The sequence below is a fragment of the Tachyglossus aculeatus genome, chromosome 3 (genome assembly GCF_015852505.1).
Source record: "Tachyglossus aculeatus isolate mTacAcu1 chromosome 3, mTacAcu1.pri, whole genome shotgun sequence".
Lineage (NCBI taxonomy): Eukaryota > Metazoa > Chordata > Mammalia > Monotremata > Tachyglossidae > Tachyglossus > Tachyglossus aculeatus.
In genome coordinates, this window is record NC_052068.1 from 9192973 (window position 1) to 9212165 (window position 19193).

At 43.7% G+C, this 19193-nt stretch overlaps 1 protein-coding gene across 1 annotated transcript in view; it reads right to left on the minus strand.

Moving 5' to 3' along the window:
* CFAP46 (cilia and flagella associated protein 46) overlaps positions 1–19193 on the minus strand; it is a 203464-nt gene that overhangs the window by 34275 nt on the left and 149996 nt on the right. The window contains exons 42-48 of the mRNA XM_038743855.1: positions 14477–14611; positions 14177–14356; positions 12078–12248; positions 10687–10784; positions 9089–9165; positions 7607–7728; positions 3513–3646 (exon numbers count right to left, since the gene is read on the minus strand). Of these exons, the coding sequence (XP_038599783.1) occupies positions 3513–3646; positions 7607–7728; positions 9089–9165; positions 10687–10784; positions 12078–12248; positions 14177–14356; positions 14477–14611 (917 nt within the window). The remainder of the gene's footprint in view (positions 1–3512; positions 3647–7606; positions 7729–9088; positions 9166–10686; positions 10785–12077; positions 12249–14176; positions 14357–14476; positions 14612–19193) is intronic.

Here is a 19193-nt window from a genome sequence, read left to right on the forward strand (position 1 = left end):
CACACTGCTTCACCAAGCACTTAGTACAGAGTAGAGTACAGAGTACTAAGTACGTAAAGTGCTCAAAAAATATGATTGAATAAATACGATGAAATGAATAGCAGACAAATTCCCAGCCTCGACGAGACAGAAATAGATGGAATTTATTGAGCACATACTCTGTGCATTTAGGAGAATGTAAAGCAGTCAGAAACTTGATTTCAGTCCCCAGAGAGCTGTTAAACTAGCGAGTGAGGCAGACAGACAAAAAAAACGATGAACAGATGGGAGAAAGAAGAGACTGGAGCGGGATACGTAGTCAACAAAGTAGCATGGCTCAGTGGAAAGAGCTCAGGCTTGGGAGTCAGAGGTTGTGGGTTCTAATCCCGGCTCCACCACTTGTCAGCTGTGTGACTTTGGGCAAGTCACTTCACTTCTCTTCTATCCTAATCCTCCTCGACCTCTCAGCTGCCTTCGACACTGTGGACCACCCCCTTCTCCTCAACACGCTATCCAACCTTGGCTTCACTGAATCCGTCTTCTCCTGGTTCTCCTCTTAACTCTCTGGTCGTTCATTCTCAGTCTCTTTTGTAGGCTCCTCCTCCCCTCCCATCCCCTTACTGTGGGGGTTCCTCAAGGTTCAGTTCTTGGTCCCCTTCTGTTCTCGATCTACACTCACTCCCTTGGTGACCTCATTCACTCCCACGGCTTCAACTATCATCTCTACGCTGATGACACCCAAATCTACATCTCTGCCCCTGCTCTCTCCCCCTCCCTCCAGGCTCGCATCTCCTCCTGTCTTCTGGACATCTCCATCTGGATGTCTGCCCGCCACCTAAAACTCACCATGTCCAAGACTGAACTCCTTGTCTTCCCTCCCAAACCCTGCCCTCTCCCTGACTTTCCCATCACTGTTGACAGCACTACCATCCTTCCCGTCTCACAAGCCCGCAACCTTGGTGTCATCTTCAACTCTGCTCTCATTCACCCCTCACATCCAAGCCGTCACCAAAACCTGCCAGTCTCAGCTCCGCAACATTGCCAAGATCCGCCCTTTCCTCTCCATCCAAACTGCTACCCTGCTCGTTCATGCTCTCATCCTATCCCGTCTGGACTACTGTATCAGCCTCCTCTCTGATCTCCCATCCTCTTGTCTCTCCCCACTTCAATCCATACTTCACGCCGCTGCCCAGATTGTCTTTGTCCAGAAATGCTCTGGGCATGTTACTCCCCTCCTCAAAAATCTCCAGTGGCTACCAATCAACCTATGCATCAGGCAGAAACTCCTCACCCTCGGCTTCAAGCCTGTCCATCACCTCTCCCCCTCCTACCTCACCTCCCTTCTCTCCTTCTACAGCCCAGCCCGCACCCTCTGCTCCTCTGCCGCTAATCTCCTCACCATGCCTCGTTCTCGTCTGTTCCGCCATCGACCCCCGGCCCACGTCATCCCCCTGGCCTGGAATGCCCACCCTCCCCACATCTGCCAAGCTAGCTCTCTTCCTCCTTTCAAAGCCCTACTGAGAGCTCATCTCCTCCAGGAGGCCTTCCCAGACTGAGACCCCTCCTTCTTCTCCCCCTTGTCCTCCTCTCCATCCCCCAGCCTTACCTCCTTCCCATCCCCACAGCACCTGTATATATGTATATATGTTTGTACGTATTTATTACTCTATTTATTCATTTATTTTACTTGTACATATCTATTCTATTTATTTGATTTTGTTAGAATGTTTGGTTTTGTTCTCTGTCTCCCCCTTCTAGACTGTGAGCCCACTGTTGGGTAGGGACTGTCTCTATATGTTGCCAACTTGTACTTCCCAAGCGCTTAGTACAGTGCTCTGCACACAGTAAGTGCTCAGTAAATATGATTGATTGATTGATTCTCTGAGACTCAGTTACCTCATCTGGAAAATGGGGATGAAGACTGTGAGCCCAACGTGGAACAACCTGATTACCTTGTATGCCCCCCAGCTCTTTGAACAGTGTTTGGCACATAGTAAGTGCTTAACAAATGCCATTATTATTATTATTATTATTATTGTTATTATTATAAACCTGGAGTACGTAAATCAATATTCACAAAATTACTGTGGATAATTGTGATTCCAAGAGGTAGTGGGATGTGGATGGTGTCCAACCTGATATGCTTGAATCTACCCGAGCCCTTAGTATGGTGCCTGGCCCCTAGTAAGCCCACAAAAATACCACAAAATGAAAAAAGAGGTGGAATTTCATAAGGGTTTTAAAGATGAGGAAATCTATCGTCTGGCAGTTTTGAAAGAGGAAGTTAGGAAATAAAGGAATTAGAAGCAGAAAAGCTGGGAACTCGAAACAGGGACAAAGAGAGAAAGTCCTTTGAGTTAGAAGAAGCAGGTATTATTAATCATATTATTCCTAATTTACAGATGAGGAAACTAAGGTACCACACACAGTAGGTCAGGGACAGAGCTGATACTAGAAATCTGGGCCTAATGTTATTTACTGAGCACTCATGGTATACAGAGCACTGTATTAAATGCTTAGGAGAGGACATGGCATAGTAATAATAATAATAATTATTATTATTATAATAGTGATGGTATTTGTTAAGCACTTACTATGTGTACTGGGTTAGATACAAGGTAATCAGGTTGTCCCTCGTGGGGCTCAAAACCATTATCCCCATTTTACAGACAAGGTAAATGAGGCACAGAGAAATAAGTGACTTGCCCAAAGTCACACAGCTGACAAGTGGCGGAGTCGGGATTAGAACCCACAACCTCTGATTCCCAAGCCCGGGTTCTTTCCACTAAGCCAGAGCTCAGGCTTGGGAGTCAGAAGGTCATGGGTTCTAATCTCTGTTCTGCCACTTGTCTGCTGTGTGAACTTGGGCAAGTCACTTCACATCTCTGTGTCTCAGTTACCTCATCTGTTAAATTCATTCATTCATTTAATTGTATTTATTGAGCACTTACTATGTGCAGAGCGCTGTACTAAGTGCTTGGACAGTTCAATAGAGCACTAAAGAGAGACAATTCCTGCCCACAACGAGCTCATTGTCTAGAGGGGTGAGGGGGAGACAGACATCAATACAAGTGAACAGGCATCAGTATAGAAAGAATTATGGATATATACATATATACATGAAGTGCTGTGGGACTGGCTCGTGGGGGAGTGCAAGGGGAGCAGGTTATGGTGATGTGGACGGGAGGGGGAACTGAGGAAAAGCAGGGCTTAGTCTGGGAAGGGCTCTTGGCGGAGGTGTGCCTTCTGTGAGCCCCATTTGAGACAGGGCCTGTGTCCAACTTGAATTGCCTGTACCCACCCCAGGGCTTAGTAAAGTGCCTGCCACATAGTAAGCGCTTAACAAATACCATCATTATTATTTATTACTATTATTATTATTATATGAATCTCTTCTTGCAGCAAATTACAAACCTCTGTATTTGACTCTCTCTGGACCAATGTCAAACTTCAAAGTGAGGAAAAGGAAACATCTGATTCTTTCTGGAAATAATATATGTTTTTGAAGAGAGATTTGTAAGAGAAGAAAGCACCTTAAATCAGATGAATTGAAGACTGAGAGAACTGGCCTCAGGTAATTTTCCATGGATTTCCAAATGCTGCTAAAACGTTGCATATTTTCCTCCTCCGCAGCTAAAATTAGTGTCTTAGCCTGTACCTCTCCACCCTGCCGAAAACAACAACAACAACAGAAATGAAATAAAATGGCTTTTGAACAAATGATAAAATTATTTTTTTTGTTTCAAATATGACAAGTAGGGGAAAAAGTTCAATTACTACTCAGCTATTTAGAACCAAACATTTTTTCTAAATAGGTATCCATCGATAAATGAAATTTGATGTGGTGTCAGTTTTTGGACGTCAAAGACAGTGACTGGAAAACCATAAAATGTTAGTTGCCAATTAAATTAATTTCCAGACAACAAAAGAGGCTGTATGTTCTAGAATTTAAACTCAATGTGGGCAGGGAACATGTCTATCATATTCATTCATTCATTCAATCAATCGTATTTATTGAGCACTTACTGTGTACAGAGCACTAAGTGTTTGGGAGAGTACACAGTACTTTGCATACAGTAAGTGCTCAATAAATATGATTGAATGAATGAATACAATACAACAATAAACAGCCACATTCCCTGCCCACATGAGCCTACTGTCTGGAAGGGGGGAGACAGACTTCAATAGATAAATGGTGCACTGTTCTCTCCCAAGTGGCAAGTATAGTGCTCAACACAGAGTAAATGCTCAATAAATACCATTACTTGATTGATTGGGAGTAACGTTCTTTCTAGTATCCACTTTCTGTTAACTCCTTTGCATTGAGAATGTGCTTTGTGCTTCTCTTATACTTCCCAGGAGTTAAATATTGTGTATTGCATTCAGTGGGAGCTCAAGAAATAACATCAGTCAATCATTCAATCATATTTACTGAGCACTTAATGGGTGCAGAGCACTGTACTAAGCATTGGGAGAGTAGTCAGTTGGTCGTGTTTATTGAGATAAAGTGGGAAGGGACAAGGAGATTGAGTGCTTTAAAGCCGATGTTAAAGAGTTTCTGTTTGATTGTGGAGGTGGATGGGCTACCACTGGAGGTTCTTGAGCAGTGGGGACACATGAAACGAATGTTTTTGTAGAAAAATGATCCGGAAAGCAGAGTGAATTCTGGACTGGAGTGGGGAGAGACACTAGGCAGGGAGGTCAGCAAGGAGGCCGACAGAGTGATCAAGATGGGATAGGATAGATGCCTGGATTAACTCCATTAAGTTTGAATGGAGATGAAAAAGCAGATTTTAGAAGTTGAACCAACAAGATTTAGTGACAGATTAAATGTATGTGTTGAATGAGAAAGATGAGTCAAAGATAACACCAAGGTTACAGGCTTGTGAGACAGGGACGATGATGTTGTTCTCTACAGTGATGGGAAAGGTTTGGGTGTGAAGATGAGGAGTTCTGTTTTGGACATACTAAATGTGAGATGTTGGGAGGACAGCCAAGTAAAGACATCCTGAGGGCAGGAGGAAAAGGCAGGGCAGGGAAGGGAAGAGATAATAATATTGGTGGCATTTATTAAGTACTTACGATGTGCAAAGCACTGTTCTAAATGCTGGGAAGGTTACAAGGTGATCAGGATGTCCCATGGGGGGCTCACAGTCTTAATCCCCATTTTACAGATGAGGTAACTGAGGCACAGAGAAGTAAAGTGACTTGCCCAAAGTCACACAGCTGACAATTGGTGGAGCCGGGATTTGAACCCATGGCCTCTGACTCCAAAGCCCGTGCTCTTTCCACTGAGCCACGCTGTTTCTGGAGCTGCAGATTTGAGAAGCAACTGCATAGAGAAGGTTGTTGAAGCCATGGGAGCGAATGAGTTCTCCAAGGGAGTGGGTGTAGACGGAGAATAGAAGGGGTCCCAAAACTGAGCCTTGAGGGACCCGCATAGTGTTAGGGGGTGGGAGGCAGAGGAGGAGTCTGCAAAAGAGACTGAGAATGAGCGGCCAGAGGGATACAGTGCTTAGTACAGTGCCTGGCACATAGTTAAGCGATTAACAAATACCATCATTATTATTATTATTATTATTATAAGAGGAGAACCAGGAGACCACAGTGCCATTGAAGTCAAGGTTGGATAATGTTTCCAGGAAAGCGGGGTGGTCAACAGGGCCTTAACAAGGAGGTTGATGCAAGAGAGAATAGGAGAAGTGCTTGGATCAGTTTAGTAGCAGTATGGATGGGGGTGAAAGGGCAGATTTTAGCAATGTTGTGAAGGTAGAACTGACAGGATTTGGTGACACTGAATATATGCGTTGTATAAAAGGGATGAGTGGAGGACAAGGGCAAGGCTATGGGCTTTATTAGAGAGACAATGTGGTAAAGTGGAAAGAGCACTGGCTGGCTGTTTGACCTTGGGCAGGCAATTAACCTCTCTAGGCCTCAGTTTCCTCATCTGTAGAATGGGGAATAGGTACCTGCTCTCCTTGCCTTTTAGATTGTGAGTCTTGTGTTGGGCAGGGACTAGAGGATCAGCATGACTTAGTGGATAGAGCACGGGCCTAGGAGTCGGAAGGACACGGGCTCTAATCTTGGCTCTGCCACATTCATTCATACATTCAATCTTATTTATTGAGTGCTTCCTGCGTGCAGGCACTGTACTAATCACTTGGGAGAGTACAACAATAAACAGACACATTCCCTGCCCACCACGAGCTGCTGTGCGATCTGGGGCAAGTCACTCTCCTTCTCTGGGCCTTAGTTACCTCATCTGTAAAATGGGATTAAGAGTGTGAGTCCTATGTGGGACAGGGATGGGGTCCAACCTAAATGATTGGTATCCTCCCCAGTGCTTAGCACAGTGTTTGGCATGTGGTAAGTATTTAACGAGTACCATAATTATTAATTATCTGTATCTACTTCAGCAGTTACCACAGTGCTTGGAACCTAGGAAGCACTTAATAAATACCATAACTAAGTAGCAGAACAGAACCCACTCTGCAGTGAATAACCTTAATACACAAGGGATTTTTGAAGGACCAGATGAATTTGCCTCACTCTTCAGGAACTTTCATTCATTCAATCATATTTATTGGGCACTTACTGTGCACAGAGCACTGTACTAAGCACTTGGAAAGTACAGTTCATTAGCAAATTTAGGAACTTACATTACTAATGAAACAACAAGGCGCTGAGTTGACAACGGTGGCATATTAACCCCTTGACCCAATCTGTCTGGCTAATAACTTGTAGGAGAAATGAGTCTTGAGGAAAGAAGGATTGGTTTGTAGGAAGAGGAAGGGTGTTTCTGGAGGATGGAGGCTTCATACATGAAAGGAGAGAGGATGGAATGGGAGAAAGGAATAGAAAGATATTTTTATTTATTTATTTATATGGATGTCCATCCCCCCTCTAGATTGGAAACTTGTTGTGGGCAGGGAATGTGTCTCTTATATAGTTATAGTTTACTCTCCCAAGTGCTTAGTACAGTACTCTGCACACAGTAAGAAATATGATTGATTGATTGATTCTTGAGGCTGAAAAGGGGATGAAAGAAGCTGCGTGGTCTAGAGAAAAAAGAGCATGGGCCCGGGAGTCAGAAGTATTGGGTTCTAATCCCAGCTCTGCCAATTGCTTACTGTGTGACTCTGGGCAAGTCACTTCACTCTGCCTTGGTTTCCTCAACTATGAAATGGGGATTTAATCCTACTCCTACTTAGACTGTGAACTTGATGTGGGACAGGGACGGGATCCAACTTGATTAATTTGTACCTACCCTAGTACTTAGAACAGTGCTTGACCCATAGGAAGTACTTAACAAATACCATAATAATAATAATGAAAACCAGAGAAGGGGAAAATTATTGTCTGTTATGAATTGAGCAAAGGAACATGGCAATGGATCAGCCCTGGGAGATAGCTTGCAAGCATTAATTAATTAATTAATTCAATGATTTTTTTTGAGTTCTTACTGTGTGCAGAGCATTGTACTAGGCGCTTGGGAGAGTACAACAAAACAATAAACAGACATATTCCCTACCCACAGATGAGCTTACAGTCTAGAGATGCAATAAGCGAAAGCTCTGAAGTCCAAAATGAGTTGTCAGACAAAAAAGAATAATTGAACATTCATTACCAGACTAAATTGAGTTTCTTTGAAGAGGCTGATCTTTACTTTCTGCTTAAAATCGTGTACATCTGCTATTAACCGGGAGAGTGAAGCAGAATCCACAGCAATGCGCGAAATTTTACAATGACCTAAATAGAAGGAATAAAGGGAATTACATTAACTCTCCACTTCAATTCCATTTCTGGGGATCTTGATTTTAAGGCAGAGCTGAGAGAAATTGCGAGCCCCTTGCCTCCGTGCAAATGGAAGGCTAAAACATTCAGATGAGACTAGCAGCTAGTCTTTTCTTCAAGGCCTGCAGTGATTCGGAGCCCTAAAATTAACCCTCAAAGTCAAGAAATTCCTCTGCCTAGCAATGTAAAATCTCACCCACTTTAATTTCAATTCTCCCAATTCTAATTTTTCTCTTCCTTATTCTGTGGAAAAACCCTCTTCGTTGGTGATGAAGGGAAGAATGAAGATGAATGCTTAAAGGAAACAATGCTGACCTTGGAGTCTCTTTGACATTCTACAGACTTTCAAGTTGTCATTTTAATTTTGCCAATGAACCTTAAAAGGCTTATTGAAGGCACACCTCCTCCAAGAGGCCTTCCCTGACTAAGCTGGCAATTCTTCTTCTCCCACTCCTTTCTGTGTCACCCATGCACCATGCTCCCTTTATTCACCCCTACCTCAGCACTGTGTATGACCTTATTTCCTTGTGTACATCCCTGCACTTAGTATAATGTCTGGCATATAGTAAGCACTTAATAAATACAACAGTTATTAAATATCAGTTATGCACAAATCCATAATTTATTTACTTATATCAATGCCTGTCTTCCCTTCTAGACGGTACGCTCACCGTGAGTAGGGAATGTGTCTACCAACTCCATTATATTCTTATATTTTACTTTCCTAATCTCTTAGTACAGTGTTCTGCACACAGCAAACGCTCAATAAATATGACTGATTAATTGACTGACTGGGAGATGTGGGTTCTAATCTCAATTGTGCCACCTGCCTGCTGGGTGACCTTGGGTAAGTCAATTAACTCCTCTGATCCTCAGTTTCCTCATCTGTAAAATGGAGTTTAAAAGCTGTTCTTCATTTACTCAATCATATTTATTGAGTGCTCATTGTGTGCACAGAACTGTACTAAGTGCTTGGGAGAGTACAATATTACAATCAACAGATCCATTCTCTCCTCACAACGAGCTTACAGTCTAGAGGGGGAGACAGGCATTAATATAATCAAATAAATGACAGGTATGGACATAAATGGTGTGGGGCTGGGGGGTGAACATAGGGAGAAAGTCAGGGTGTCATAGAAGGAAGTGGGAAAGAGGAAAGGGTTATACTGTCAGTTTCAGGTGAGACAGGGACTGTGTTTGATCTGATTGTACTGTATTTACCCCAGGGCTTTGTCCAGTGCTTGGCAGCTAGGAAGCACTGAACAAATGTTATTATTATTATTGATCAGCTTCACTTTTAATAAGGGATACTCACCACCAATTTGCAAAGGTTTTCCTTTCGCACCAACAGTAAACTTGGGCTTCTCAAGGATGGCACTGTACAAAAAAGACCTGCCAGAAGGAGGCATAGAGCATACACTGTCACAACAGAGATTCCAATGATAAGGAACTTAGGAAAACAAGTTTTCCCAATTAAATAAAACCAGGTGAAACCAGGGCAGGCTAAGGGATGATCCTAGTTGACAGTTCCCCAAGAGTCTCTCCATCCAAGGCAGATGGAGGAGTATGGCATAATGGAGAAGTAATGTGGCCTAGTGGCTAGAGCCAGGGCCTGGGAGTCAGAAGGACCTGGGTTCTAATCTAGACTCCACCATTTCTCTGCTGGGTGACCTTGGGTAAGTCACTTCAATTCTCTGGGCCTTACTTCCCTCATTTGAAAAATAAGGATGAAGACTGTGAGCCCCATGTGGGACAGGGACTGTGTCCAACCTGATTAGCTTGTATCTACCCCATCACTTGGAACAGCGCTTGAAACATAGTAAGCATCTAACAAATATCATCATTATTATTATGAGTTGGCAAGCCTGTGAGATTCTGGGCTTTGACTGTTTGACCTCTCCTGCTGTCCTCCCTCCCCCACAAAACTCCCCGCTTCTCTGGGGACCTCCCAATTACCTCCCCCCTCCCCCCTCCACACACACCAAAGTTTTCTTGGCACTGCATGCCTGGGTTCCAGGAGACTGAGCTCTCCCAGCATCCCCAACCCATATCTTCAGCAAGGAAAAAAACTGCAACTGCCAAAGAGTCATTTTCTACCTTTGCCCCATGGGTCTTTTCAGTCATACATGTGCCCATGCCTGAATTTCATTGTCAGGGGAATTTTCTTTGATTACACACTGGATAAACACACACACACACACACACACAGAGCCTCTTGAAGGGATTGAATAGTCATTCAATCATATTTATTGAGCGCTTACTGTGTGCACAGCACTGTACTAAGTGTTTGAGAGAGTGCAATACAATAATAAACAGGCACATTCCCTGCCCACAGTGCCCTTACAGTCTAGAGACACTTGGTTTGCTGTAGTGCTTTTATTACCAAAGCGTCCTCTCAATAATTGTTTGTTCCAACCCTCACAACAACCCTGTGAGGTAGGGAGACAAGGCAGGTACTACTATCTCCATTTTACAGATGGGAAAACTGAGGTACATAGAAGTTAAGTGACTCACCCATGGTCACACAGCAGGCTAGCAGCACAGTTCGGACTAGAAACCTGGTCCTCTGGCTTCTAGACCGGAGCTCTGTCACTTTGCCCCACCGCTTTCCCTAATATCACTTCAACCTCCCCCTTACACTTTAAACCTCATGTGAAACAGGGCCTCTATCTGATCTGACTGTGTTGTTATCTACCCCAGTGTTCAGAACAGTGCTTGGCACACAGTAAGTGGTTATCAGAGAAAAAAATCTCAAAAATCTCCAGTGGTTGCCTATCAACCTTCATATCAAACAAAAACTCCTCATTATTGGCGTCAGAGCTCTCCATCACCTATCTCTCTCTCTCTTTCTCTAAATAAATGTATATATAAGAAAACTTTTATTTTAATATACAATAAAATGCCTGAATTTACCTGTCTTCTGAATGCTGAAGGATGACTACACGGAAATTAGATGGAATCTCATTCAGGATATTGAAATGTTGTATGGGAACACAGAGATTTTGCCATGCCTATGGGGTAAGAAATTGACATTCCTTTTTATAATTGCCTAAGAACTTTTCCAGGCAATACCAAAGAAAGGAAAATAGTTTTTTCATAAGCAAATTATCTAATTAAATTGTACTTTACATATCCATGCCAACACATTTGTGTGAACCAACAAAACAAGAGCAGAGATGGCTTTTTTCAAATAAATGGGCTATTTAGATCATTGGCAGTTGGTATAAACAAATAAAATTTGATTTGACCATCTCAGTTCATTCAAAACTTTTCCATTTCCCAAAATTTTTCCTCGTGATCTGAACCATCATGTTGTGAGATACAAAGAACAATGAATGTTTCAAATTGTATCATCCCAACAGTGACTTATGAATGAAAATGATAATAATGACAATAATAATGGTATTTGTTGAGTGCTTACTATGTTCCAGGCATTGTTCTAAGAACTGGGGTGGATACAAGCAAACCGGTTGGACACAGTCCCTGTCCCGCACAGGACTCATAGCCTTGATTTCCATTTTACAGATTAATCAATCAATCAATCAATCGTATTTATTGAGCGCTTACTATGTGCAGAGCACTGTACTAAGCGCTTGGGAAGTACAAATTGGCAACACATAGAGACAGTCCCTACCCAACAGTGGGCTCACAGTCTAAAAGGAGGAGACAGAGAACAGAACCAAACATACCAACATTAGGCAACTGAGGCACAGGAAAGTGAAGTGGCTTGTCTAAGGTCACACAGCAGACAGGTGGAGGAGCCGGGATTAGAACCCGTGACCTTCTGGCACCCAGGCCAGTGCTCTATCCACCATGCCATGCGATTTGGCCATCTCAGTCACTCAATTCTTTTCCATTATCCAAAATTTTTCCACATGATCCCAACCATCCTGCTGTGGGATGCCAAGAATAGCCAGTGCTCAAGTTGTACCAACTCATCAGTGATTTATGAAGAAGTAGTTACAACGCTGCAATATCAGAATGCAGAGTGGCTTAGAGGAAAGAGCCCGGGCTTGGGAGTCAGAAGCCATGGGTTCTAATCCAGCTGTGGGTTCTAATCCGCCACTTGTCAGCTGTGTGATCTTGGGCAAGTCACATCACTTCTCTGTGCCTTAGTTATCTCATCTGTAAACTGGGGATTAAGATCATGAGCACCACGCGGGACAACCTGATTACCCTGTATCAACCCCAGCGCTTAGAAAGTAAGTGCTTAACAAATACCATTATCGTTATTATTATTATTCTTATCATTGTTAGTGCTCTATTCACTATGCCACAATACCGACATTGGCCTAGAAAACTACCTTAGAAATGGAGGCTAATTTAGTCACCGCCTTGGTGGAAAGTTGACAGGTCATTTTCCCCTGCAGTTCTAGCTGTCGAAGAAGCTGCAGCAGGGCTGCAGGCTGAGAGCTACTCGTGTCTCTCGTGGCCGTCAGCAGGATTTCTTTCATCATCAGGGAGGCAGAGCAACTCTGAAAAAGTTCAGTGAAAGCTCAGTTTTTTCCCAACAGGTCACATGGTTTGTGCCTCAGTTTCCTCATCAGTAAAATGAAGCCAGTGTGAGTGTGTGAGCCCCATGTGGGACAGGGAACTGTCTCCAACCTGATTTACTTATACCTTCCCCAGTACTTAGAACAGTGCCCAGCATATAGTGAGAGCTTAACACTTCTATTATTATTTTTAATAATGGGGGTGAGATATGTACACTCCTCCCTCTCAGATTTGTGAACCCCATAATAATAATAATTATAATGTTTGTATTTGTTAAGTGCTTGCTATGTGCCAAAGACTGTTCTAAGCGCTGGGATAGATACAAGGTTATCAGGTTTTCCCACTTGGGGATCATAGTCTTGATCCTCATTTTACAGATGAGGTAAATGAGGTAAATGAGGCACAGAGAAGTCAAGTGACTTGCCTAAAGTCACACAGTTTACAAATGGCGGAGTGGGAATTAGAATCCACGACTTCTGACTCCCAAGCCTGCTTCTGCCATGCTGGTAGAGAAGCAGCATGGCTCAGTGGAAAGAGCACGGTGTTGGGAGTCAGAGGTCATGGGTTCTAATCCTGGCTCTGCCACATGTCTGCTGTGTGACCTTGGGCAAGTCACTTAACTTCTCTGAGCCTCAGTTACCTCATCTATAAAATGGGGATTAATAATAATGGCATTTATTAAGCGCTTACTATGTGCAAAGCACTGTTCTAAGCACTGGGGAGGATACAAGGTGATCAGGTTGTCCCACGTGGGGCTCACAGTCATCATCCCCATTTTCCAGATGAGGGAACTGAGGCCCAGAGAAGTTAAGTGACTTGCCCAAAGTCACACAGCTGACAATTGCCAGAGCCGGGATTTGAACCCATGACCTCTGACTCCAAAGCCCATGATCTTTTCCACTGAGCCACGCTGCTTCTCAAGAAGCTTCTCAAGATTAAGACTGTGAGCTCCAAGTGGGACAACCTGATCACCTTGTATCCACCCCAGCACTTAGAACAGTGCTTTGCACATAGTAAATGCTTAACAAATGCCACCATTAGTATTATTATTATGTGGACCACAGACTGTTTCTGACCTGAGAAACACAGCAGACTAGGTCAGGAGACCTGGGTTCTAATCCCGATTATGCCTTTTGCCTGAGTGACCTTGGGCAAGTCACCTAACTTTGCTGTGCCTCAGTTTCCTCATCTGTAGAATGCGGGTTTAATTCCTGTTCTCCCACCTCCTTCGACTGTGAGCCCCATGTGGGACAGAGATGGGTTTCCAATTTGTTTAGACTGCATTAACTCCAGCACTTGGAACAGTGCTTGGCACATATTAAGTGTGGAACACATACTTCACGCATCATCAGTACAATTATTTCCTATCTACCTTTCTTCTCAGACCAAAAATAAGCGCCTAACAAATCCCTTTATAATAATAACAACTTAGCTCTTCCTACTCTCATACAAGATGAAGAATGTTGAATAATAATAATAATGGTATTTGTTAAGCGCTTACTATGTGCCAGGGAGTGTACTAAGTGCTGGGGTAGATATAAGCGAATTGAGTTGGACACAGTCCCTGTCTCCTATTGGGTTCACAGTTTCAATTCCCATTTTATGGATGAGGTAACTAGGGCACAGAGAAGTGAGGTGACTTTCCCAAGGTCACCCAGCAGACAAGTGGTGAGATCAGGATTAGAACCCATTACCTTCTTACTCCCAGGCCCGCGCTCTATCTGCTATTCCATGCTGCTTCATGCATTGAAAGGTGAGAAGTCTTGGGGACCAAATTCTGAACCAAAGGTATATGAAAGTTCAGCAGTAACAAACTACATAGTGTGTTTCCAAGGGGTGAAGAATACAGATAGTGGGAATGTGTGGAACCTTGGAAGGGTTGTCCATCATGGAAAATCCATCTTATTACCTGGTACAAAGCCAAAAACTGGACTGCTGCATTTGGATCCAATCGCCCCAGGCATTCAACCATTTCAAGGCTGGAAGCAGCCAGGGTGTGGAGAATATTGTTACTGAAGGCGATGCTCATGGACTGGAGAAAAATCTCTGTAGCTTGAGAGAGATATCTTTGGGCTAAGACCATCTTTTTCTAGAGAGGAAAAAGAGCAAGAGGAGGGTTTTTTATCTATTTGTTAAATTGCACTTTTGACAAAATATCTGTTCGGGGGGTGGGGGAGTGGTGTTATGTCATTCAGGTAAAAAAAAATACCTTTAATTCAATTCCTTTCTTTCTTTGTTTCTCACCCATTGGTTCAGAGAGATGGGATTCCAAACTTGGAACTGCACTTTTGTTGCTTTCTGTGTCTTCTGCAAACTCATTTGAGGCATTTAATTTAGCTTCTAACTATAAAAGAACATGTTGTGAATAATGTAATTCTCTTAAATAGCCTATAGCCCGGCAATTAGACACACACACACACACACACACACACACACACACACAGAGATATCAATCACCCAGTACCTTGTCCGAATTATCTGAACTTAATTAAGATGAAAGAAAGTTTCGAAAGGAACGAGAGACAGGGAGGCAAAGGAAAAATAGCATGAGGTGCCACAAATAAGCATGACAACACTACAAGGGATGGTCTTTTTGTGTGCCCAATGTGGCTGGGAGTGTGGACCACACACTGCCACACACAAACACTCATAGTGAACATCACCATCAGCAGTGTATTCTTCAAATGTAAAGGACGACTATGTGTACAGACGCTCTAGGAATTTTGCTACAAACATAAAGCCTGACAATACAACAAGGGACAGTCTTTTTGGGTGCCCAATGTGGCCAGGACTGTGAAATGCACACTACCATACTTACACACTCATGGTGAACTCATGGAGCAACAATCGGGGAGGTTCGATTAATGGGGAAGTTTGAGTCTGATCTACCAACCCCCTGCCCCTCCCCCTGGAGTGTTTGTTTGCTTGTTTGTTTTTTTACACTAGTATGTACAATTCATAGGATATTTGTTACTTATTGACTAGGTAGAGGTTATTTGTCTACAAGACTTTCTCCAAACAATGAAATTCTCCAATGCCCTGCTATGGGACAAGGAAGATTCAGATGCTGGTGGTATCAAATATTTCTTTCTGCATCAGATATTTAAGAGACATCTATAAGACTGTGTTGAAAATACAATTGAGACTTTTTCCTCTTGGCTGGGTCATCACAACACTATGTTAGGAAATATTTGGACAGTGTTAACAGCCACTGGAAAACGTTTAGTACATATTTACTATTCTTTTTATTTTGTTAATGATGTGCATATAGATTTAATTCTATTTGTTCTGACGATTTTGACACCTGTCTCCACGTTTTGTTTTGTTGTCTGTCTCCCCCTTCTAGACTGTTGTTGGGTAGGAACCATCTCTATATGTTGCCGACTTGTACTTCCCAAGCGCTTAGTACAGTGCTCTGCACACAGTAAGCGCTCAATTAAATGCGATTGAATGAATGAATGAATGAACTTCACAATCAGTGATGTCTTCTTTTAAGACTGTAAGCTCCCCCTCTAGATGGCGAGCTTGTCGTGGGCAGGGAACGTCACTGTTTATTGTTGGATTGTATTTTCCTAAGTGCTTAGTACAGTGCTTTGCGTAGTAAGCGCCCAATAAACACAACTGAATGAATACAAAGGATATTTTAGGAATTTCTGAATATTTTTCAAATATTATTTTACTGTACTGTTCCAGAACCGAGGGAAGGGTTACTTTTACACCTGTTTTAAGTAACACAGAGACTTGTTGTCAAGCACACTTTGGGAGAGTGGTTCACAAGCCAGGTGGCCTGACACCGTGAGCTCTTGAAGAGCTGGTTTCATACTCTGCCCAAGCTTAGGGTGGGAGAAGCATCCTTTCCTCTTTCCCTTTCTTATCAAGCTAATAAGAGAAGCAGCATGACTAAGCAGAAAGATCATGGGCTTGGGAGCCAGAGGACATGGGTTCTAATCCTGCCTCTGCCACTTGTCTGCTGTATGACCTTGGGCAAGTCACTTAACTTCTCTGGGCCTCAGTTACCGCATCTGTAAAATTGGCATTAAGACTGTGAGCCCCACGTGGGACAACCTGATTACCTTGTATCTACCCCAGGGCTTAGAACAGTGCTTGGCACATAGTAAGTGCTTAACAAATACCATCATCATTATTATTATCATTATTATTATTAAGAGAGGGGTGGGAAGGAGGGGGAGAGAGAGAGGACAGGGAAAGGAGTGGATGGGAGGTGAGAGATGATGGAGAGAGTGAGAGACAGAGAGAGAAAGAAAAGAGGGGGAGGGAGAAAGATAAGGAGGGAGAGAGAGAGGAGAGAGAGTGAGAGAAGGAGGAAGAGTGAGAGCTCAATAAATATGATTGAATAGATGACAATGAATGAGAGAGTGATGGAGAGAGATAAAGGAGAGGAGATGGGGAGGGAGAAAGAGAGAGGGACAAAGAGGGAGAGAGGGAGAAAGGAGAGAGAGCAATAGGAGAGGGGAAGAGAGGAAGAATGGGAGTGAAAGGAACAGGAGAGAGGGGAAATGGGAGAGGGGAAGGGAAAGAAAGTGATAGAGGAGAGAGTGAGAAAGAGCAGAGGAGATGAGAGAGGGAGAGAGGAGAGAGGGAAGGATGGTGGAGAGAGGGAAGGAGAGTGAGAGGAGAGGGAGGAAGAGAGGGAAGGGGAAGAGAGTGTGAGAGAAAGAGAGGAGAGGAGAGAAAAGAGAGAGTGACAAATAGGGATGAGAGAGAGAGATTGAGATTGTTTTGAGACAAGTGGCAGAAAGAGGGAAAAGAGAGAGAGAGAGAGAGAGAGAGAGAGACAGACAGACAGAGAGAGAGAAAGATATTGATTGAGATTGTTTTGAGACAAGTGGGTAGGGGACGTCTGAGGTTCCTCAAAGTTGCTGGTGGCCTCCTCACTGTGTAGCTGGTCTGTGACAGTGTACCCGTGGCAAACGTTCTCCTAGGATGAAAAAAGGGACTGACCAGAAATGGTTCTTTCATAGTAAATTTCTGGGCTGAAAGAACTGTACTGTCTCCAAATCTCTGGGAAATCTCTCATAGCTAAAGGGGAAATGGAGTTTCTTTCCCATCATGGCTACTAGGGAAACCTGTAACCAGAAGTCTCTTCCACCGCTTGCATTTTTAGTCACAGCTTTAACATGTTTTGATGCACAGAAAGGAACCAGATGCAAGCCCATTCTTTACACATTTGTATCATTTTTGTGTTTATAATGAAAAGGTATAAACTAAATGTTTTTACTACAACTACTCAATACTCTCCTACTACAACCCAGCCCACACACTTCACTCTAATATCAACCTTCTCACTGTGCCACGCTATCACCTATCTTGTCGCCAACTTCTCACCCGTGTCCTGCCTCTGGCCTGGAATGCCTTCCCTCCAAACCGAATGACTCTCCCCTCTTCAAAGATACATTGAAGGCACATCTCCTCCAAGAGTGCTTTCCTGAATAAGCTCTCTTTTTCTTTCCTCGAACTCCTTACCGACTTGCCCTGATTTGCTTCTTTCATCCCCTCCCAGCTCCACAGCATTTATGTCCCCATTTGTCATTTATTCATTTCTATTAATGTCTGTCTCCCCCTCTAGACTGTAAGCTCGCTGTGGGCAGGGAATGTGTCTGTTCTACTGTTCTCTCCCAAGTGTTTAGCATAGTGTTCTGCACACAGTAAGTGCTCAATAAATACAATTGATGGACTGACTGACTAGAAAAATGGGGCAGAGCAAATGGGAGACAGAGATACAGAGTGGTGCAAATACATTTGTCTGATATTTCCTGCTGCATCTGCTTTGAGTTAATTAAAAATGCTTAGTGATTCCTGGCAGCTGTTTGCTGTGAGCTGAGTGAGAGCTAGGAAACTAGCAACCAACTCCCCGCTTCCCTTTTTTTTTTTTTAAAAAAATGGTACTTGTTAAGCGCTTACTATAAGTCAAACACTGTACTAAGTGCTGGGGTGGGTACAAGATATTAATAATAATTGCACTTATTAGGGGCTCACTATGTGCCAAGCACTGTTTTAAGTGCTGTGAGAGATACAAGTTAATCAGGTTGGACACAGTCTCTGTCCCAAATAGAGCTCACAGTCTCAATCCCTGTTTTGCAGATGAGGTAACTGAGGCACAGAGAAGTGAAGTGATTTGCCCAAGATCACATAGCAGACAAGTGACGGTGCCATGATTAGAACCCATGTCCTTCTGACTCCCAGGCCCATACACTATCCACTAGGACACAGTCCTTGTCCTACATGGGGCTCACAGTCTAAGATGGAGGGAATGCAGGAGTACAGAGAAGTGAAGTGACTCACCCCAGGTCACACAGCAAGAGCTGGGAATAGAACTCAGGTCCTGTGACTCTCAGGCTCCTGTTCTTTCCACTAGGCCCGGCTGCTTCTCCTCTTCCCGTGGCTCAGTGGAAAGAGCATGGGTTTGGGAGTCAGAGGTCATGGGTTGTAATCCCGGCTCTGCCACATATCTGCTGTGTGACCTTGGGCAAGTCACTTCATTTCTCTGAGCCTCAGTTACCTCATCTGTAAAATGAGGATTAAGACTGTAAGCCCCATGTGGGACACCCTGATCACCCTGTATCCTCCCCAGCGCTTAGAACAGTGCTTTGCACTTAGTAAGTGCTTAACAAATGCCATCATTATAATTTCTGACTGTAGTCTCCCCTATCCAACACCCCATCTTGTGCCGGGGCTGTAGGGCCAGACCTCAGCAGGGGAAGATGGGTGGGTGGGGGTGGGACGGTCCTCTCCCAAGCCACTGCCAATTAACTGCCCCTTCCCCAATTCCCAACCCCCCTCGCCACCAGCCCCGTGCTCTAGGGGCTGTGCCAGGGGACATTTCTGGTGGAGACTGAACTTGTCTATTTGTCCAGGAACCAGATATGACATGATGTGATAATGACACTGTTTTACAGCATGACTTT